Below are 24,208 nucleotides of genomic sequence, written 5' to 3'. Positions count from 1 at the left end.
CTCCAGCAAATTAATAAAATCCAAGGAACTTACAATTTATATCTTGGTAGAAGTACAGGTAACAATCTGTCGCACGCACACACACACAATCCTACTCACACTGAGAAAAATAACAGGATTCATTGGCATTATTCACAACATTATTTGAACGGTCAAATGTATTTAATAGTTTGATAACTAAAAGACTATGAAAGATCAATTTCAAAATTACAATGAATTAAAAAAACTAATTTTTTCTGAGATTTGATTGTGTAACGTATTGGTGGGTCCCTCAGATTAACCCTTTAAAGTGGATACTTTTACCAATTTAATGGACACTGTCTGAATTGTGACGTATTTAGTCGAATAAAATAGAGGCCCATTTCTGTAGCTTAACCTTATAATAGCATTTTATTTTCCTCACATATCAAGAAGTCTGAAGGAAGGGAGTCTGAGCCCCTTCTATCATTTTGCTCTATCATCCACACAGGGAAGCTTTTATCTTCATGTTTGTCCAATATGGAGGCAAGATGGCTTCTCCCTCTTCAGTTGTGCTGTAGCCTGGAGAGAGAGAAAGGGACAAAAAGAATATCGGTATTAGAAAAACAAAAATATTCCCAGAAGTCTCCAGCAGAAACATATTTGGACCTCATCACCTACACTTTTGTTACATTGCCACTCCTGGATACAAAAGAGTCTGAGAAGGTGAATGTTTTATCTGGGAACATTGCCAATCTGAGCAAAAAGGGGTTCTTTCTTATCAGTAAGGAGGTACTGAGGAATAGCTCTTAGGTAGGAAACTAAGATGGTCTAAAAGTCATTGAATTCAGAATGCTATATGATCACAACCAGTATTTTTAAGCAACATAAATTTTCAGAGCTATACTAAGTTTCAGTAACTATTCACTTTTGCTATATTTGAGGGTTTTATTTTTTCATGAATAGCCATTGTTAATGAAATAATATAAAGAAATGTTTTAAGTACTTTACTCTCCGCATTATACTTGTGAGAATGATGTCATTACAGACCATCAACATTTTTTGCATACTAGAATATTCTTTTTTTATATACCTTACTTTAGGGTGACATTAGGGTCCACGTTATAAATAGTACCAACCTCCTTTGGACAATATCTAAAATCTAAATAATAGTACCTAAATCCAAATTCCAAGGATTTTTCTGAGTTAATTACCAACATGTTTCAAATAACAATTTTAATGCCCACATACTGATAGCAGAATATTAAGTCCTAAATGGATTCTTTAAGCTAAATGTTGTACATTTATTCAAGAAACTGTTTTGTTTTGTATATATTTGCTAGCCTTAATATCTAAAACTTAGTATTTGATAGATAAGTTTTTTAAGGTATTAAAATTGTTACCTCTTAAGGACATTTTTCTGTACCTATAAAAATTTTTCTTAATTATATTCTATCTCCCACTAAAATGTAAATAGGTTCTTTGCATTCTTCAAAACCAGTCTTTAATGTTGATAATCAAGATGAACAGATTTTTCAATGACATTTAGGTGGTGGGGAGTGGGGAGAAGACAGTCAAGATAGGATATCTGTCCTAATATTCTGCCTAAATGACACTCAGAACTGAACATAGTACATTTTTCTAAATGCAAATCTAATACTAATTCGCATCTAATCCATATTATAGATTTACATCTCAAGTCCTCTGTGAATTCAATTAGAATTAATTCTACCTCAATTTACACATCTTATTGAATACACTTTTTCAAATCTAATTTTGATCCTATTGATTTGAGATAATTTGTGTTTTATAAATAGTCACACACTAGGTATGATATAGGGTGTCAAATATGTCACATGACACATGGGGTTCAGATAAAATACCATTTTCTCCAATTAAAAAGGAAAACATGTATAATCTTGCATATGAAGACTTTACCCTTATTTGCTTATAGCTAAAGCATTTAGGAAGAAAGGATATATAAAAACATAATTGAGAGAATAACCAAACAAGAATTTTTAAAATATGAAATAATTAAGTAACTTTGTTTTCTCTCAAAATATCCCTGGAAGTATGCTCTATAAGGTAATTCTTCTCCCTCCCCTGGACAGAATTTTGGTTCGTCCCCCACTTCTCTCTTAAATAATAAAAGTCCTCCTGGTACTTTAATCACTTTCAGCTTAGAAACTGATAGGTACAGCTAGAGTAAATAATAAAAACTCCAAACTTCATTCAAAATTAAAGCTTCTGCACTCACCTAATCAACCATGCAACAGAAGGCAGCCCTGTAGTATACAGTATGACTTGGATAGATACTCTATTTTCCCAACTTGTCTTCTTCCTCTCCTCAAATGCTGATTGGCACTGTTTCTGACCACACCAGGTTTTAAGATGGTGGAGAGAGGAGATGTGAGGGTATAGCAAAGCTCCTGCATGCTTGTACTTTTGTGAGCTGCCATCATTGACTGCTGTCTGGTTTGGAAGGTGTCAAAGCTGACTCTTGGTCTTTCTCCCTTGCAGGGTGTTTCATTTCCTTGTAGGGTTCTTCAGACTATTTACTCCTCTCCCTATTCATTAGCAGGCATCTCTCAAGGGTACTTCACTGTGATTTGGATCTCAGCAGGCCATCTCTTCACAGACTCTCTTGTTGGGATCCTGCGGTCTTTTAGGCATCTCTTTTGATAAAATCCGTTTAAGATGACTGTGGGTCAGCTTTCAGCCACATATGTGTGGTCCACACCCTCTCTATGTACCTTTGGTTCATTTTTAATTATAATCTAAATTATTTTTCAAAACCAAGCTCTCTGTGCTATTGTCACGACTGGTATTTTTCAGATGTATACAGATGTGTTTTAATTAATAGCACTGAAATTAAGTTCAAAGCATAACTGAGTCATAGTTATTTTGCAATCACGAATACAGAACATTAAAAAAAATATTACGTGTGACGAATGCATTTATTGATCGTTAAAAACACTGAGGATGGCTAAGATAGGCCAACATCCTTCTTTTACAGACAAAAAAACAAAGAATCAATTTAGTAAAATTGTTATTGGCCAGAAGTAGTGTTATTTATATGGCATACTTCATGTGAAGGTTTATGTGATGCATGGGGTCTAAAGTAAACATATGTGGGTTTGAGTCCTATTTCTATAATGTATTAATTATAAGTTACAAGAAGTTGACCAAGTTTAATAAGGTAGGTAATCTCAGTTTCTTCTTCTATAAAATGGGGATAATAATAGCTCTAGTAATTATATTGTTTTATAATTAAATAAAATGCAATACATATGGTGTGTACCACATAGTAACTTCTTAATAATTGTTAGTTAATTTTGCCTTCTAACACTGTCAAATTATATTTTTTTAATTACAGCTGTGGCTTCTTCAGGTATCTATTTTATTTTTTATGATTTCTGAATTTAAAAATAACATATGTATTATATGAACATATACACATATATGTACACACATATTTTTACATTATTTTCAGGTCATTATTAAATTACTATAATGCAATAGTTAGCAAGTGTTTATTAAAATGAGAATCTTTGTTTATTATACTACATAAAATGAACTTTATCAGGCTATACTTAATTTTTCTGAAAAGCAAATAAATCAGTAAAGGTAAGCTCCTACCTTTAATGATTTAATCTTTGGAATTAGTAAGCCAAGTAGAGAAGCTCTGGTTTTCAATGTAATAGAAGAAACAGACTGTTAAAGCCCTCCATGACCGGCTGGGAGAAAACTCTGTAAGAATTTGGATACATAGTTTAGGATTTTATGATGCAAATCCTGATTATTCAGATGTTCACAACTCCTCATCATCTTCTCTTAACAAGTTATTCATGTTGGTGGCCAAATAATCATCAAGCTATTGCTAAGTGGAATGGTTAGTATTGCATCTATAGCGTAGTTATCCAAAGAGAGGACACTAGTATTGTTTCCATGTAGATAGTGTCACTACATCCTTGTTTGTTTATACCCCTCATAACTATACATTCATTTCAAGATTCTGAATGTAATGAATGCTCAATATCTTTTCTCCATGTGTTTAAAAGTTTTAGGAAGGATTAGGACAAGATTTTGTCCCCTGATCTTATTTTTCTCTTCCAACACAGATCCGAAACAACACTGTAAGGGTATACTGTATAACACCTAGATCACAGTTCTAGACAATGTCTCCTTCCAATAGCTGAGATTCTAAGATACATTATGTTTAACTGTTAATGAAACCTATTTGGGTGTACTTAGTTCAAGATTAATGTTATTACTTTCTAGGCCCATTCTATGTAGATAACAAATATTTTCCCTTCAAAAATGTTAATGTTTTGTTCATAATATCTTTTCCTATACATTTAGTATATTTCATATAAATATATTTGAAATATCTCTATATACAATTCCTAGGTCTCTCCACTGAAAGGGCTTAGAAGAAATGGCCCAACAGTTGCAATAAACAAGACAAATCACCATATTCTGGTTTCTAAATATCATTCTCCACTAAAAAATATCACAGTTAATTGTGGGGAAAGGCAGATTCCAGAGCTGGGGAATAAAGAAACAAGATAAATTTCGAACATTTTGTTATATTAGGAAACAAGGAAATGTTCAAATCATCAGGGGAACACATCAAAAGGATAAGCAAACCATCTTAAAGGAACTCCTACAAGCCAAATCTGAAACAATTTGAGCATCAAAATAAAGAATATTAGTATTCTAATCCATTAGATTAAATAAGAATCTAGGAGTCCATACTAACACCAACTTTAAAAACAAATAAATAAAGGGACTAATATTAAAGGCTTAGACCTCTACTCATTAGCTTAGTTCATTCAGTAAATGTGTACCAGGTGACTGTACCACAACTTCAAGACAAACCTGCAGGTGAAAATTTCTCCATGACTATAGATAAAGCCTAGAACAAATGCCAATCATTTAGACACTTATCTCCTTAGACACCGGGCAAGTACCAATATATTGGAAACTTTCTGGGAACAAAAAGCTCCAAATGTGTATTTCCAATTCTGCATGGTTACTTTAATGCCATTTCTCGGTCATCTCTTAAAGTATGATGCTGTAGTAGTTCCCTGACAGAAACTACCTTTGACTTGGCCTGCCAAAAGGTCTGTATCCTCCTTCCGTCTCTTGCTACATCTCCTATAATTTCTCCTTCCCAGCTCCTCATCCAGCTACTCCACACACTTAGGAATTGAAAAAGCCTTCAGCTTACAAATTAGGAACAGTGAGTTCTTTTAAATAAAACGTAATGAATGTCTCAAACATAATTCTATCACCCTAACTTAAAAAGAGGAACAAACAAACCACAAAAAACACACTATTAAATCATGATTTTCATTAAGTAGTACCTGGTTCTCAATGCTAACATACTTAAAAGGCTGAAAATCTACTAAAGTATGCTAAATGGAAAAATCGAAACTGTGTGTTAAAAATTACTCAATCTTTCCACAATATTTCCATGAGCATAGTTTGCATTAAATATGAAGGATAATATTTAATTTAACATTTTATTGTTTTGGAATGACATAATGATAAACATTCTAGTGGTTATAGAATATGGCTATAGTCTAGAGTTAGTTTACAGCTATGAACTAGAATAAATATGTCATGGAAACTGTTCTGAAGATAAATGTTACATTAGTTAAATCACAACAGCAAAAAGATATCCCATTCATTCATTCATTGAACAATGATTTATTGAGTATTTACTATATACTACTAGTACCATGTACTATGCAGTACTACTAATATTATGGATCATAGGTACCCAAGGATGAATTAATAATGTCTCTGTCCTAAAGAAACTTACTAGTGATAAAAGCAGACACATAAATTAGTAATTGCAAAGCAGTGTCTCAAGTGCATAAGTCAATGGTAGCACAAAGACTGAGCAATTCTTTGGATGATGGGTGGGAGAGAGTGAGAGGTTTCCTCAAAGAGTGAAAGCTTGAGGTGGATTTTAAGAGATGAGCCACAGTTTATTAGGCAAGAATGAACGAATGAGCAGCTATTAAACAAAGTCACAGAGGCACAGACTAGCCTGGAATATGGTGAGAAGAGGTGAGGGAAGAATTAAATTTTCAGCAAGGTCCAACTTGTGGAAGGCCTTAGAGACTAACCTAAGTGGTAGCATAACTGAATGTATAAAATAATGAAAGTAGAAATTATTTAGTTTCTGACCTGTCCAGTTCCTTACCACCTCAGGACCTAGGTATTACCCCTTTCCCCTGTCTGAGAAGTCCTTCCCCTGGATTTTTACACAAGTGTATGCTGTGCCTCATTCAACTCTTGGCTTAACAATCACCTTTTAATACCACCGAACTGAATTAGTGCCACCCTACGACACCCACCTATTCATCTTCTATTTCCATTGTTTTTAAATCAATAGAGAACAGAAACACAGTTGTAAATATCAATTTTACAACTTTATATAACATACCCATATACCCTTGATTTCTAATCTCTTTATTCTTGTAAACTAGACTGAGACAATTGTAGAAATTGCTAAGCAACGTTTGGTGTAGTACAGACTCTAGGGATTTGTTAGTTGGCAGTCTTCTCTTTATCCTGTAATGAACATATTTTGTTCACTAGTAGCCATATGAGTAGGACTAAAGCAGAAGAAACCCTTTCAGAGATATTTGCATTTTATTATATCAAAAGGATAAATCTCTAATGCAAATTATCAGGCAATATGACAAAACATAGTGAAGTGTTTTGGAGACAGCAGAAAAGATGTTTCTAGCCCTTTAAATCATACCTCATATGCAAATCTTCCTATCCTTGAGGAGACCTACATTTGTCTCCAGAGAAAAGAGCTAGGAAGTAAATCTCCATTAGTACTGAGAAAACTTAGATTTCTTTTATTTAGCATCCTGCTAAAGTGGGAGCTTCAGGGAATGTTTATACATAAACTGTATAAATGTGTATATTTATACACCGTATATTCATTGCAGTTATGTGTCTCCTTTTTCCTACTATTGTATTTTCCTTCATTCATTCAACCTCTGTGAGGACTACGAACATGAGTCATGCTCTCAAGTTATAGCCTAGAAGTGAGGCCGAGCTATGCCTAGAATTTTGTAATACAACCTGATGAAAAGGATCAGGTAGCATTTCATAGGAGTTCAGTAGATAAGATTACTTTCAGCTGATTATATATAAATTAAAAAAAACTTTTAAATAAGAGGTTTATTTAAGCTGGACTTTTAAAGAATCACCTAACCAAAAAATGGCTGGGCATCAATGAATCTATAGATAACATAAAATGATATGTACATATATGGAAGATATATGTACATGTGCATTTATGATGGGGGACGAAGGGTGGGATAAGATCACCAGTATTCATCATATTCTGAAAGACATTTCTGACATTCAGAATGGTTAAAAGCAAACTACAACACACAGAATAGTGTCTGGAGAGGTTTGCAAAATTATTAAAATTAGTATGATTAGAATTACACTCTCATTGCCTCCAATTGTTCATCAGAATTTTTGCTTCTTAGTAATCTGACTGAGGAAGCATGATGAACTTTTCTTTGAATTTTTTGAAGTATGTTTTTCCAAAGTCTAGAAAACACATCTGATTGTTCCTCACTATTTCAAGATAGAAAATGTTCACTTTATTTCCATATAAACTTTCTTTATACCTACAAGATTTTATACTATTGACAAAAATTAAGCCCATGATAATATTGTGCCTTTTTTGCTTCTTTTACTTAATTGAAATGGAAACTATTGTCACTTAAAATCAACAACAAAATGATAAAAATTAATAGGGAGGATTAGAATATGGGCATTAAACATCATGTTAAAAATACATGTAGCATATTTTAAAGTTTTAAAAAATTTATGATGGGAATTGATGGGAAACTAAAGGCATATACTAAAGAGATACATAGAGAAAAAAAAAGAATAAATTAAGATGTGCATTTGGAAAACAGGAATAAGAATAATATGAAAAAATAGAAGTAGTTATAAACGTAAGAGATAATAGTATTTTATAGAGAAGAATTTTCTACAAGGATGAGTGCATGAAAAAAACAGTAAGATGGTTTTAAAAGATTTAGAATCACAAAGTAGAAAGTGATGGCAAATGAAATACTCACTTAAATAAAAAAAAGGAGGGGATATAGATATAACTACTTGATGGCATGAAATCCAAGTACCTGAATTTTTGAAGTGTTTAAAAAAATCTAGTAAGGAAGGCTAAAAGTATAAAAGCTATAAGAATATCTTTTTGAGTTTAGTAGAATGTAAATAGATGATAAAAGATTGACAGGCACCAAGTGAGTAAAAAGCAAAATAATAAAAAAAGACAGATAAATTCAGATATTGACATTCAGTAAGTATGCCTGCATAACACTGCATAAGAAGGAATACATTTCCAGATCCCAAAACAACATTATTCTGTTGTATTTTGTGCATACGTTGAATAAGGTAACAAAAGCATCAGTCACAGAACAAAAATTTACTTTCATGCTTTCTTTGCTTGAGCTGGTCAAATTTCTCTCCATACACGTGAACTCTGTAGTTAGGATGGAGCAATGACTTAAACAATCTTGTAGTTCTCTTTCCTCACTTTGTGTAGTCTGTGTGGTCCATGAATTTCACACAAAGAGATGCTTTACAAAGACCAAAGTCACTTCGTTCAGAACTTTCTAGCAGCTAAAATGATCTAATACTCTCATAGATTTAAGTACTCAAATCTTGACTGTTCCCAGATCTTTTACACAGGGCCAGGTGACTAGTTGACAGTCCTGACTGAAAGTAATTTCCTGAGATCTGGAGATGCTGGACCATATATTCCCTCCCAATACTAAGACCAATAGTAAAAATAGTAAGATGGCTCTACAAAATGCAGAAGCACAACCAATGACCATTAATTCTAGACTAAAATGAAAGAGTTCTGGCCCTTCTACAAAAAATTAATTGATAAAAACCTAAATGTTACAATCATCAAAATATTTGAGGTTTTGAGGTAAAGAGAATTAGCACTACAATGTAATTTCACAAGATACCAAATAAAATATGCAGTTCCACGTGTTTGGAGAAGTCTAAGATCCTAATCCTTCCCCTCACTAACTTGCAGAGGCCTGATTTCTCAACATTAGATCCTCACCTTAGAATATAGTCTTCTTCACTGATCTTTCCTCTCCTCTCTGCTTAGTAAAATATATTACAAATCAGAGTTCAGTGTTTTCCTCTTTTCATGTTTTGCACTCTGCTAGGTTAGGCCAAAGATTCAAGGTTTCAAAGTGTCCCCACGTCTATCTCTGTAGCCCAAACTCTCTCCGGGACTTGGGCTTGTATTTCCAGTCACTGGACTTAAGCTGTGCATATCTGTGGAGTCACTGGGCTGGGCCCAGAAACCACCAGATAAACATGGCAAATCCTCCTGAAACATCATTTGGCAAAGTTTGAGGGGAAAGTCATATTTCACACTGGTATAAATATGAACCTACTACTACCGAGTAGAATCTAAAATCCATAGAACTTTTAGATGAAAACTGGAGACTTCAAGTAAGATTACTTTTGGGCTTCCGTGGTGGTGCAGTGGTTGAGAGTTCGCCTGCCGGTCCGGGGGACGTGGCTTCGTGCCCCGGTCCGGGAGGATCCTGCATGCCGTGGAGCGGCTGGGCCTGTGAGCCATGGCCGCTGGGCCTGCACGTCCGGAGCCTGTGCTCCGCGACAGGAGAGGCCACAGCAGTGGGAGGCCCCCGTACCACAAAAAAAAAAAAAAAAAGATTACTTTTGGTTGGCAGTGGGTGAGTATATTATTGTTGGAGATGATCTGATAGAAAAGTCTAAGACACTTTGCATCATGCTAAATAATTCTCCCTTATAAATATGGATTAGCATTTTTGTGTGAATACTGTAGCAAGAGTGAAAAGAGGTTTAATAATAGGAATGGCCATGGACAAACTATGAAGCAGGTCAAGTTTATTCTCCTCCTCCCCCCCCCCCCCCCACCATCACTACTACCTCTCAGACCCTGTCCCAAGGTCTTGAAGAATCTGGCTTCTTTTCTTAACCTCAGCCTCAAGGCTAAGTATATTCTGTCTTTTCTTCATCAATATGTGCTCTTCCGCATTCCATTTTCTTAAGACATTAGTATGAATGTAAAGAGATAATCGTTTAACACTAAATATAAAAATTCACATTAAGGTAGTGGTCAGATAGTGAAATTTCATACACTATCACTTTGGATATATCTGTTATTAGGCAGAATTCTGCTGAGCATTTACATTGTGCCAGAGAATGTGCAAAATGATAAGAATGCAAAGATGGACTAAAAAGGCCCAGCTATTCTTGTTGTGGAGGGCAGACTTGAAAATAAGGAAGTGTATTAGAAGCCATGTTTCCACAAAGGGTACATGGAGACATAAGGAAGAGTTTGTGTTATGTTGGTAGGAAAAAAAAAAAGAGTTAGAAAAGGCTCCTGAGAGAAAAGGGCCTTAGAGGTATGTCTTAGAGGGTAAGCAGGTACAAGCCCCACAAACAGAGAGCGATGGCTGTATTTCAGGCAAAGAACCAAGAAATAGCCTCGGGAGTCAAGGAAACTAAGAAATTCAGGATGGATGAAACAAAAGGTTGTAAGGGGAAGGGGAGACCCAGGCCTGACCCTTTGGTAGGACACACGAGTCAGCTGTCTCGGGTCCCAAATATGGTGGGGTTTTGGCACAAGGCACTGTACCTCACTACCCTGATCAAAATATTACTGAAATTCAATTTTTAAATTTCTGTCTTTAACGATATTCCAAGGGACCTAGAACAGATGCTATAAAGGGGCTTCCTTTAGTCTGCGTTTGTTTTGGAGAATACACATTGGCTGGGAGCCGTGGGTTCTAATTCCAGGGGGTATATAGCGAGATGTGGTTGGAGAGTTTGGAAGGGGCAGAGGAGGATCAAACCAAAATAAGGAGTTTGTACTTTACTGTGTATGTAATGGGCAGCATTAGTGGATTTTAAGCGGACAAGAAAGGAGAGGTTTCAGAAAGTTCTTTCAGCTAATCCAAACAGAGGTTTTTGAGGTAAAGGTAGGGAGAGGGAAAATAACCACAATAATATGGGGGTAGTTATGTTGATAACCTGAACTAAGTTAGAAACAGTGAGGATATGAATATGTGGTATCCTATAATACTGCAGCAGACAGAATGATGGCCCCTTAAAAGATATCTAGGTCCCAATCCCTAGAACCTGTGAATACATTATGTTACACGGCAAAGGGAAATTAGGTTTACAGATAGAACTAAGGTTGCTAATCAGCTGACTTTAAACTAGGGAGATTATCCTGGGTTACCTGGGTGCCTGAAGTAATCACAAGAGTCCTGAAAAGTAGAAGAGGTAAGCAGGGGCGTCAGTGTCATGGCGACGGGATGTGAGTAGGCCTTAACTGGCTGTTGCTGGCACTGAAGATGGAGGAAATATACCAAGGGGGCCATATACCAAGGAGGTCAGGCACCCTGTAGGAGTGGGAAAAGGCAAGGAATAGGATTTTCTAGAGATCCAGAATACACACAGCTCCTCCAGCTTCTTAATTTTAGCCCCGTGAGAACCATTCTGGACTTCTGGCCTCCACAACTATAGATAATAAATCTGTGTTGTTTTGAACCACCAATGTGGAAATTTGTTACAGAATCAACAGGAAAAACACAAATACCCGACTCAGCCTTGGCATGAAGAAAGCCTGTGACTGAAAACCACATTGAACATTTACAGTCTGTTCTAAAATGTGAGTCGTATATTCATCAGAGCTCTCTCTGGTCAGGCAGCTCTCACCTTCGTAAAGGTTTTCCTAGATGAGGAACACCGCACTTCGGTCTTACTGTTCGTGGTTCTTTATCCTTCCTCCTGAAACACTTAAAGATCTCTTAATATATGGATATAATTTTTATGTCTGTTGATCAACCAATTGCTGAGCTTTGTGTCCACTTCTGTTCAGAGAGTAAATTTAATAATACTCAGTATGAGGGACTTTAAATGTAATACAGCATTAGAAGTACGAGCTTTAGAGTCACAATGGACATGGATCAAGTCACAGATTCACCCCTTACAGGTAGTGTGGCTTTGGGTAATTTATAAGACTTGAGCCTCAGTTTCCTCATCTGTAAAAAGGAATAGCAATGTCTTAGGTCAGGATCCCCGGAAACACATTCTGAGGTGAGGACTGTGTGTAATTGTTTTATTAACAAAACACTTCCAGGAAAAACACAAAAATAACAGAGTAAGCGAGATAGGGAAGGAAGTGATTTCAGGCAAAATTCTAGCATCAGCATGATCCTGCAGGGGAGCCTTGGGGTGTAAATTACACTTCAGATTTTCTTATTTCTACAGGCTTTTATACTGTGTGGGGCAGTCCTTGGCAAAGGGTGTACTAGGAGGGAAGTGAACTCCTAAGTGGGTCCCCTCTGGCTCTCTGTGCCTGAAGGCAAAATGAGTCTAGTAGCCCTTGGGCAGTCTTCCAAAGAGAGTCTCAGGGGCTGGCTCTGAGAAGTAAAAGAACACAGAAGCTAGGGGTAAGGCGGATCCAATCAAAGGGATCCTAAGGGATCAGGATGGAACTTAACTGGGTCTGCCACAAGCATCTACCTCATAGAACTCCTAAGGATTGAATGTACTTATGTTTTTCTTTCTTTAGCTTTTAAGATTCCTGAACTATTTTTCTTTTGGAATAGCACACAATATCTAGTGCCATGTTCTGCACATAGAATGCTCAGCAATGAAATAATTCTTTCGTGACATAGGCATCCATCCCAGAAAGGATAAAAGAGACAAAGGAGAAATAAAGCAAATGTGAAGGTTACCAGAATAGAAAGTAACCAAATTAGTCTGAATCTAGCATTTCAAAATGGTCATAATTTCAGTCATATTTTTCAGAGAGCTGGAAACTTGAAAAACTTAAGATTCACAACTATTTGCTTTCATCTCTGAAAAGCTAGGCAAAGTAAACCAACCAACGAACAAACAATGTATTTATCTGATGACAATAAACCTTACAGGAAATGCCGCCCCTCCCACTGCCAAGAAACAATCTAACGAGTCCCCAGAATACATGTAATTTTTTTCTTAAAGTATCTCCTTCCTTGCTATTCTGGTCCTATTCTGATAATTAAAACCTTCAATTTTGATAGCATGTTACAACTTTAAAGTGCATTCACGTTTAAGTGCATTTAAAGAGCATTCAATTTTACATGATGCTCACACAACCCTGTCATATATTTTCACTCCCGTTTTACAAATGAGGAACAAGCTCTGACAGGGTAAGTGATCTAGTTAAGGTTGCACAGCTAAAGGCAAGATCCCAACTTCTGACACCCAAGAAAGCACTTTCCTCAGGGTTCTACATGATTCTTCACCTTGTATGAGTCAAGATCCAGTCAGGAGACAGAAATCACACCAAAATTAGAACAGGGAAAATTTAATATAAAGAATTATTAACTAGCAATTCTTCTTTTAAGAGAGAAGATATCACTAAAGAATGCAGGAAGAGTGGATTAAGGGAGCAGACACTACCTCCAGGGCTGTGGGAGAGTACTCAAGGAGGGATAACTTAGATGAACTACCCCCATCCCTGCTCTCTACCCTACAAAGCCTGAGAGACAGTCCTCATTGGAGATAATGAGGTTGTGGCCCATTTGACAGTCAAGAAATTGGTTGAGGCGTCACAGACCGGGCTGGTGAGAAAAACCACCAGCTAGGGGGCCCGTGAAACTTGCTAGGAAGTCACCCACTGGGTTGCTGGCGGGGCTTACTAGGAAGTCACACACTGGGGAAGTGGCCAAATTTCCTGGAGGGTGTGAAATACTGGTTTCTTGGATACCACTGACCACCACACCATAGGAGCAAGAAGAAAAGCACTGGAAACAAGAAGAGGAGCCCCTTTTATATGCAGTGTCCCTCCAGCACCTTCTATTGACAAGTGCTAACACTGAGCCAACTGAAAACAAAGAAATGTTTACAGGTTCCAGCTCTAATTATCACAATTCAGGGCAAAAAAAGATGAATTAGAAGCTTCCAAACACTAAATTAGCAAGCACACACCTCAGTGACTCTCCTGGGTTCTTAAGGGTAAAATGCTTTTATGTCAAATTCCTGCCCCATTTGTTTTCTTTTTCCCTAAGTACCTCTACAATAAAACGCAGACCCAACCTCTGGGGACACTATGTTCTGACTGCTGGTAGGATATGTGGTAATTGCATGGGAAGAGTGTACAACACAGTGACTGAGACCACGTCTTGAGCCAAACACTTGGGTCTGAATATGAGCTTCACCACTGACTAAAACTGCAGCCTTGCAAAAATTAACCTCTGTATGCCTCAGTTTCCTTATCTGTAAAAGGGGATGATAATATTGCATACTTTACTAAGATGTCAGGAGAAATAAATTAATATATGTAAAGCCTATAGAACAACATGTGATAAATGTTAAAAAAGATAAATGATAAAAAAGAACTTCATAAATATTAGTATTACCCGTACGTGTTAGTTTGTAAATGGCATTTAAAAATACACACTGTATTTGGTTCTAATTACCAATTTCCACTTAAGACTGTATCTCATAATGCTAAAACCCAACTTCATTGGGTGACACTGGGCTACGGTACAAAAAGTCCTGCCCATACCTGGGCACTGCCCGCACCTCTGGCTGCAGATCCTGGCATTGCTCCTGGCTCACTGAATAATCCTCACCAATCAAAGCCAATTCATTGGGGACCCATTTTCTCAAGTGAAAAAAGACACGGTTAAATCATCTTTCTTTAAGATCTCTGCCGTTGTGACTAGCTTTGATCCCCCACTTCCCCAAACAGTGAGTTATACGAGAAGGGGAAAAAAGAGGAAATTATCATTTTCAGTGCCTACCCATCTATGTCAGGCAAGCGTTTTGCACGTTCTGCCTGATCTCATCCTTACCGTAGTCCTGTCAGATTAGTACTTTTAATCCTATTTAACAAATAAGGAAACTGAGGCTCAGAAAGGTCGACACTTCATTCAAGATCATACTCTTGCTAAGTAGCAGAGCCTGAATTCAAACTGGGTCCTTGTTTGGGTCGACTAAGCATTTTTAACTGTTCCGCTTGCCTCCCACACTGTCTTCATCTCAGACAGCAAGACTCCTAACAAGTCAGTGCTTTTCATGCTTTGCTTTAAAGAGATGAGTGGGTGTGCACCTTTTTTTTTTTAAATTATCATTTTGAAACTACAGCAAATTAAATTCACCTACCAGTTACAGGAATTTAAAAAGTCACCCCTAACATCTCACACGAAACTAGCCTTTGAGTGAAACCCAGCGGCCCTCCTGCATCCTGGCGCCCCGGTCCTCACCTCTCCTCCCGGCTGCAAACTTGGTGAAGGGAAAGGAGCCTGGTGGCAGGCCAGCGAGCTGAGTTCCAGCCCCTGTTCTGCCGCTCTGTCAGCCCTTGGAGACTTCTCCTTCAAGGTAGCAGGAGGCTGTCTGCTCGGGTCAACTTAGGGTTTCTCCCGCGTCTCAGCCCGGCGGCTCTGAGGGCGCCCGCGGCGAGGGCGTGCCCAGCGGTCTCGCCGCAGATCCCGCGTGAAACTGCCCAGTTCTCTGAGGAGACTGCTTACCGCAGCTGTCCCCACCCCCATCCCGCAGTCCCTTTCTTCCCGCTTCTTCTAACTTGGAAAAGTGAAGCCCCTACACTTCAAGCCTCCGCTAAGTTCCCGTCTGCACCAGAGGCCGGGGCGCTGCTTCCCCGTCCCTGGCTGCCAGAAAAACCAGTCTCCAGTTTTCTAACTTTACGCTCCTCGGAGGGGAATTCTGAGAACTCTGCGACGGGTCTGACTGAAACGTGAGAAGACAAAGCCTGTCTAATCAGTGAACTCCGACGCCTCCACCCGGCTCGTAGCGCCCAGGCCTTCTCCGGCGAGCGCACGCCGGGCGGGTCCCAGAGCTCGGCTTTCTCACGCCAGGATTCCGCGCCCCGAGGCTCGCGGCGCTCGAGCCGCAGCGCCCGGCAGTGGGCGAGCCGAAGTCCAGGTGCCGCTAATTCTGCTCCGGCCCGCACAGGTCTGAGGAAGTCAGGGCGTGCTCACAGCGCGGCAGCCTAGCGCAGCGCTCGGCCGCCGGGAGGCTGAAGAAAGGTCCGCGCTGGGCTCGCAGCCCTTCCTGCCGGCCTCCCCACGCCGGCCCTCGGCTCCCCTCGTTTCCCGCTCCCGCCTCCTCCCGTAGACTGCCAGGCGGACCCAGCCTGCCTCTCTCTCAGCCTTCACTACCGGGTCAAGCGGCGGAGGGAGGGAGCGGAGACAGCGGCGAAGCGGCTCCCCACCCGGCGCGCGCGTGCCCCTCCTCCCCCTCCAGCCCGCTCCCTCCTCCTCTGCCCTCTGCCTCCTCCCCTGTTGCCAGTACAGTACAACTAGTACGCGCGCACACAGACACAGACACGCGCGGGCGCGCGCGGACCCTGCCGCTACCACTGCAGCTACCATGGATATCAGCTAACAACACACGCTCAGGAGCGCGCGCGCGCTCCCACTCGCACCACGCAGGAGTGGCCCCCGGCATCCTTACCCTCCTTCCCCACCCCCACCCCACCCGCTCCCCAGCTCGGCTACTGCTCGCTCTGGCTGCCGCCGCCGCCGCCGCCGCTGCTGCCGCCACCACCACAGCTCTCTTCTGCTGCGGGGCCACAGCCTTGAGTGTCATTCAAGGGACAGCACAACCTCACCCAAGCTCTCCTACCTCTGCCCAGCCGTCCCTGTCATCCTCCCCCTTCCTCGTCCACACTCCATCCAAAGAAGAGGGAAAGCACCGAACAGAGGCGGGAGGAAGGCAGTCTGCTCTTCTCACCTCCTGGCCCCCTGGCTCCTTCATCCTCATTCTCTCAGCACCAACTCCCCTACCCCAAAGGAATCCCTCAGGAGCTGAGGCGACTCACCCCACTGCCATGTCCAAAAGCTTGAAAAAGAAAAGCCACTGGACTAGCAAAGTCCATGAGAGTGTCATTGGCAGGAACCCGGAGGGCCAGCTGGGCTTCGAACTGAAGGGGGGCGCCGAGAATGGACAGTTCCCCTACCTGGGGGAGGTGAAGCCCGGCAAGGTGGCCTATGAGAGCGGCAGCAAGTTGGTGTCTGAGGAACTGCTGCTGGAAGTAAACGAGACCCCCGTGGCGGGGCTCACCATCAGGGACGTGCTTGCCGTGATCAAACACTGCAAGGATCCCCTCCGGCTCAAGTGTGTCAAGCAAGGTGAGCGCAGCGGCTTGCTCGGTTCTTGCCAGGAGGCTGGACCGCTTCAAGCGCGGGGCATAATGGAAGGGTGGGCTCGCGTGTGGAAGGGGGTGTGTGTTGTGCGACGGTGGGGTGAGGTCGAGAGAGAACCGGCAGAGCAAGTGGGCTTTGCCGGGGTTCCGAATGGGGGGCTCGGTGGAAGGGAGGGGCGGATTGCGGTGGGGCGTGCAACTTTGTTTGCGCAGTTATCCCCTCCCCTTTGGTAGGTGTTCGGCCTTGTGTGACCTCGGAGGTGCAGGCGAGCTCCCGGGGCAATTGAATGTGCGTCAGCGGCACGGCCCGCAGTGGATGAAGAGCTTTTAGGGAAGGAAGGAAGGAAGGAGGGAAGGGAGGAAGGGAGGAAGGATGGAAGAAAAGGAGGGAGGGAGAAAGGGGAGAAGGGAGAAAGGGGAGGAAGGAGCAACTTGAGGGTGCAGCGGCATCACCAGCAGGGCGGGGAGGAGTAGGGGGTGGCGGGACGAGCAGAGAGCTGCGCCCTCCGTCTCGGGAGCTGGACTGAAGACGCCTTGGGGGAATCCCTGAGCCACTAGTTGACAAAGAAGGGACGGGGCAGATTGCTTCGGGCGCTTGGACGGGTCTTCCTTAACTTTTTCCCTGCCTCACTCCCCTGTCCCCCTCCCCCGCCCACGATCGTGTCATGTGGGCACCGCGCGTCACGTGCGCACTGACTAACCCGGGCGCTCACCCCGAGCTGGCCCGCGGGAGGCGGTTCGCGAGGAAGGCGCGGCACTAGCAGCGGGTTCTAGCGTTGGGGGTCAGGAGGAGAGACGTGGTTACCGGAATGTTCTTTACTATGAACATTGGGTTGAGTGGAAGTTCTCTGTGGTTGGACTCCCCTCTGGCTTCGGATTTGGGCAAAGGGGGGAGGGGGGCGTGTTTCTGAGGAGGAGTTGGATGGAAAAGCCAGCTGGTTACAACTCAGGCTCGGTCAGCTCCAACCTGGTTTAGATGAGGCTCAGCTGAAGGCTGTGATGGGCTGTTGCAGAAGTCTCTGTCTTTGCCTGAAAGAAAATTATGGTCCGTAGGAGGGAAGAGGGAGATAAAAGTTTCTTGGAAAGAGGACAACTTTAGCTCGAATTAAGTAGTGTATCTTTGTTTTCCACGTGGGATTTCATACATTTTGTAGCTCACATTCGCATCTCGTGTGTGGCGTGTATGTGTATGTGCACATTCACATCAATCTAAAGGTTTCTTGTTGGTGATACATTGTTTGTCCCGCCTCATAGATGGAATTGAGCTGTCATTGCCTGCATTTTGAGCGACCACTTAATCTTAGTGCATGATCAGCTGTCAGGAAACACTCTTCGGGGGATATGAAACACTCTTAGGGAGCTATTCTTCTCTATAAACCAGTTTTAAAAGTAAGCCACTGAAAAATGAAATCTCAGTCAAAATTTCTTAACTGTAAATTGCCATACAAAAAGAGTTTTCATTGGGGATTCTTGAGTATTAGTAGCTGATGACTTGAGATAGGCTAATGTGAACATTGACTTGTAGGTCAACATAGCTCCATACTGAATGAAACTGAAGAATATGAGTTTGGTAGGAAGGCAAATAGAGTATCTTACTATTTTTCAAGATGACATACCAGAGGCTCAAATATAGGCGTTCATGTTAACATATTTGATGTCATGGTACTATCTTGCAGCAATAGATATAAATGTAAGGTTTTGGTTTTGAGTCCAAAAATCTACTTTACAATTGATGACCATGGTTTTGTTGGCAACAAGGTTGGTATTTGTAGTGGAAAGTGGCTGCAAACCTTAAGGCATTGTTAAGTTGGACTAATGATAATATCCTAATGAGAGGTGATTGTCCTATTATAGTTTATAATTATTACCACATTTTAATGTACTCATTCTGAGCACTGCATCTTGAGATGGACCTTCCCAAACTGTAACTCTAGCAGCAAGACAAGAAAAGAAAGAAAGGGAGATTGTTGGGTATTGTCAATCTATTCTATAAAATCCAGTGGAAAGACTTGGAAAAGTGAAAGCATGAAAGCTATCATTAAATCTTGAAAAGCTATCAAGTAAGAAAAGGAATTCTGACTATCCTGTGATACTCTATAGGGTCAAACTAAGATGAATCTATGAAAATTTTTAAAGGATGAAGCATCTTTACTTTTATTAAGACGATTCTAATAGAGCTTTAAAAAAAAAATCTGTGGACTATATTGTGAACTCATGAGCCTCCATCATTGTGAGTGTTTATGAAGAGGCCAATGACCACATGCCATGGATTCTTATGTAACATGGGTACCTGGACTAGATCTCATTTAAATCCTTCCATGATTTGATCCAAGGTGGTCTCTGATACTCAACTTCTGTGTTAGATTTTATTTGGAAGATTACTGTTTTTAGAACTCATGGCATATACACATATAATGTGATATATTTAGGGAAATTTTCTTTTCATTCTGTGTTAACCTTCAGTTCTGCGCTTCACTGAGCCATTGATGATTGATGTTCATAATGATGTTCACAGAACCCCAGAGGAATCTGATTAACCTCCTGAATCACTAACCAAGGAGCAAAAATAATTGCTTCTTTTAGCTTTTGTGGAAAATATAATCCTCTTTTATATTCTTCTATGTATGGTGATTCATATACTATTCCCCTGTTGAAATCTTTCTTTCCCTTGTCAAATAATAATAGGTTTACTTTATCATTGTAAGCAAAGTGAAAATTTCAGAACCGTAGATACCGTGCCTGTGTGTCTTGGGTTTCACTATAGATTTCACTCGCTGGAAAAATATTTAGAAACCCTTGGCTCAGTAGTCTTATTTCTAGAGAGCCAGTAAACTAGCGTAACTGAAAAACTTAAACATGGCTTGTTTAGCAGTTGTATTTTTAAAATATTAATGAGATAGTTGATTTTCGAGTATTCAAACGTTGGGTATTATACAGAAACTACATATATAATCAGGTAAACTGAGGCAGATTTTGCCAAGAAAAGAAGTTTGAATATAAGAATATTGATTAAAAAGTGCACCAGATAAAATTGCATTGTTTAATCACTTTTTATTTATGTGCTTGGCTAATTTTATATTACAGTTGTTATAAGATTAAATTATCATAATTTTAAAAGAAGGTGAACTACCAGAATTTTAAGACACAGTAGACAAATAGATGTAGTTTTTCTACATTGTATAAATGTTTTCAAAGCCATTTTTGAAAGCCATTTAATTAAATTCAGGGGATTTCTTTTCTAATTTAAGCTGCATTTAATCCACACAGTGATGAGTCACATATGAAAAATATCCTTTATTGTCACATCCTATTATTATTTATAAACTATGGCTTTTTAGTTTATAATAATAAACTTTCCTCACCAAACTAGTTAATCTAAACTAGCACTTCTGTTCTGTGATCTCATTAATGCAGTGGATGCACTTGAAGGACGTTTCTTGAGTGATTTTGAGATCTGTGCTGAAGAGCTAAAGGTTTTTTTTTTCTTTTCTTTTAAAATCTGCACTAAAGTTCACAGCAGCCAGTTACATAGACCATTGTGTCCTACATTCCTAGCTACTGCGTCTAAAACCACATGGGGACCTACATAGCCTGAACTTATTTTCCCGTTTAGGATCTCACGATGGAACATAAAAGACAAAATGTTTTATAATTCTTCCGATGTAGGAGAAGGGCCAAGTAAAGCCTTTGAAATTCAGTTCTAGAGAAGATGTACATTGCTCTCCCTCCTATTGCTCCTTTCAGAGATGCCTTCAAAGGAAAGAAGATCCAAATTTATTGAGTCATGCTTTCTTTTTGACTGACTTCAAGGTAGTATCATAGAGTTAAACCTCTATGCTTCCTTTATTTGAAAAGCTGAAAACAAATTGTGTCAAATTTTCTCCAAGATTGATTTTCCTCCATAGAAATTTATGTACGTGAATTTTATTGAATTGTTTAAACAATTTGATCAGTTAATTTTTTTAGGATAAAGTATCTTTAATGTTTTGGAACAAGGTTAATGAGACACTTATCTTTGGGCATAATTTATGGGGGATGCTACTTTAGTTTTTCAGTATATTTTTTAAATGTACGTAGTTTAGGTGGTATGACCTTGAATGCTAAATATGACTGCTTTTTGTATGTGTTTGTTTTGAATGAGAGTAATCTTGGGGTGAGATCACAGCTAATGTATTTAAATGCCACCATTTCTGCTCTTAACATTTATACGGTGCAATCTTTTGCCATATTTCTTATGCTCACTTTTCTTTTTAGTTGCTTGAAATTCACACATTCACATTCATAATGAGCAAAAGGTTTTCACATTTGACAACCCTGACTGCTTGTAGTTTAAACAGTGGCTTTCAAATGCATAGCAGTTCCTGGCTGAATCATTTCCCTCAAGAGTTGTGATAGTGTAGCCATTAAATGTAGTCTCCCAAGTAGCCTGTCTGGGTTTGAATCCTGAGTATGCCACTTAGTATTGGCTATATAAACAAGTTGTCTAGCCTGGGGTAGTAATAGTATCTTGAGAATATTAAATAAGATGTATTTAAATGATGTAGTGTCTGGCAGATAATAAGCATTATGTAAGTGTTACTAAATGTTATTCCAAGCATACTGGTCATTTTGAGCTAGTGACATGAAATGTTTTTAACTTTCAAGATATTTTACACTTATTTGAAGACTAACTGAAAAATAGAAAATGATTGACTAATTAATACTATGAGTAATTTGCAAGTAGTAGTCTTCTTTGAAGAGCATTAATGTGAAGAGTAATGCCATTAAGTGGAATGGAACATGTTTTCACATTTTAAAAATAACTCTCACTGATACCATCTTTATGTGTAAAGATCTGTTTTATATTTATTTTATACTCTAGCCATAGTTTTTCCCCAGTTATTTATTCCCTTTGTACCCATATCTCTTCTCCTAAACAGTTGGTGAATATATTGAATCAGTTACTCTAGGCTTGACAAGCACAGAAATCCTATTCGAATTCACTAATTTAACCTTAGGAATTTATTTATACTTCTTGCATGTGACTATTAGATGGTAGTATAGTGGGGTTTTTTTTATAATCATATTTTATTTATTTATTTTTGGCTACGTTGGGTCTTCGTTGCTGTGTGTGGGCTTTCTCTAGTTGCCATAAGCTGCTTTTCCTTGCGGTGGCTTCTCTTGTTGCAGAACGTGAGCTCTAGGTGCGCGGGCCTCAGTAGTTGTGGCGCACAGGATCAGTAGTTGTGGCTCGCAGGCTCTAGAGCGCAGGTTCAGTAGTTGTGGCGCATGGGCTTAGTTACTCCGCAGCATGTGGGATCTTCCCGGACCAGGGCTCGAACCCATGTCCCCTGCATTAGCAGGGGGATTCTTAACCACTGTGCCACCAGGGAAGTCCCGACTATTATCATGTTTTAAGGCAGAACTTTTATTTCTTAGCTAGAGATCAAGACCTCATAAAGAAGGGCAATCACGAAACAGAATTAATTCTTAAGTGTTCACAGTCAACCATGTATAATAAGGGAAAATACACCAAAATTCAACAAAAAGTTTACTTTGCATCTGTGAGCACGTCAGCAGCTCAATATAAGTAATTATATTAACACTTTAAAGATGAAGGATTTACCATCAGCCTCCCCCAGTGAGTTTAGCATTTCAGCTGACTTAGTCCCTTCTTAGAATTCAATAGGACCATCTACCTTGAAGGTCCAGTGCCCAATATTAATTTTTGAATTTTATTTTATTTACTTTTTTATACAGCAGGTTCTTACTAGTCATTAGTTTTGTACACATCAGTGTATATATGTCAATCCCAATCGCCCAATTAATCCAATATTAATTTTTAAAAATCTTTCTAAGCTACAATCTGGCTATTTATCATGATAAGAAGCATGGGATAGGGTCTTACAACTTGCTTAGTATTGTGACTCTTTAATTATTTATTCTGTTCTAGTCCCAGCTCCCTCTCTTCTGTTTACAGAAAGGACTGATGTGAAATTTACTTTAATAAAAGTAAATTATTACTTTGTATAGATAATTTAGTAATAGGTTGATAAGTACTGATTTTACATAGACTTATATAGGGATATGCATCTGCTTAAAACTGTTGTAAAATACTCATATTGTCATAGGAAGTTAATAATTGCTTCTGTTATTACATTTCATTGACATGTTACTCTATTAAAAAAGACTCCATTTGGAGATTAATTGTTTACAAACTTAAAAAAATTGTTTAAAGTTTAATATACAGTGTTGTCTGCTTTGGATAGTCTAGAAGTAACAGAAAAAAGTTTCCTTTTTTGACAACTGATTGAATATTAACTCAGATGCATCCAGTGCATCTATTTTCAAGGATCCAGTAGGTTAATGATGGATATTTTAAATGAATAATTAGATTTGTTTCAATATTTAACATATTTTATGGCTTGTTTTACCTTGGAAAACATTTCTCCCTGTAATTGTTACACGAATCCATGTCCGGCTTTGTGTTATTTTCAGTTATTTTGGTTTACTTAAAAAAAATTTCACTTTTATGGCAGTCATCATATATCCAATAATGGCCCCAAACAAATATGTGACAGAAGAAAGAGTAAACCTTTATAGTGTGAAGTAAAAGATATTGATTTTTCTAATGATAAAATTTGTGGATTAATGTTTTGAACCTTTTAACTGCCTTTAGTGAAACTTGTGCATATGAAATCAGAGATTTTTCTATAAATAGCCATGGGTTTAATTAAGTGACTGTGAAATGAAATAGGAAGAAGCAAACTTGTTTAACAAAAAGTGTATATTTTATTTATCTATTTTTCATATTACATTGTGTTTAAAGAAGTTTCTTAAAACATGAGTTTCCCAAATGTTACAGTGACTTATTTATATTGCCATGGATTACAGGTAGCGTAGGGGCTGTTTGCACTTTACATTGCACTTGAAAGATCATAGAGAATGTCTCAGTAAAAATGTTAAATGCAAAAACCAATTATATGTATTTTTAACACTTATTTATCATTTTATAGGTGAGCAATG

At 39.1% G+C, this 24,208-nt stretch overlaps 1 protein-coding gene across 1 annotated transcript in view; it reads left to right on the top strand.

Moving 5' to 3' along the window:
* The first annotated feature begins 16,006 nt into the window (after positions 1-16,006).
* The window catches only part of MAGI2 (membrane associated guanylate kinase, WW and PDZ domain containing 2), a 1,339,714-nt gene continuing 1,331,512 nt past the window's right edge, over positions 16,007-24,208 (top strand). The window contains exon 1 of the mRNA XM_033862934.2: positions 16,007-17,189. Within this exon, the coding sequence (XP_033718825.2) occupies positions 16,889-17,189 (301 nt within the window). The 5' untranslated portion in view covers positions 16,007-16,888. The remainder of the gene's footprint in view (positions 17,190-24,208) is intronic.

The sequence above is a fragment of the Tursiops truncatus genome, chromosome 9, assembly GCF_011762595.2.
Source record: "Tursiops truncatus isolate mTurTru1 chromosome 9, mTurTru1.mat.Y, whole genome shotgun sequence".
Classification (NCBI taxonomy): Eukaryota; Metazoa; Chordata; class Mammalia; order Artiodactyla; family Delphinidae; genus Tursiops; species Tursiops truncatus.
This window is presented reverse-complemented; position numbering and strand designations above follow the sequence as displayed.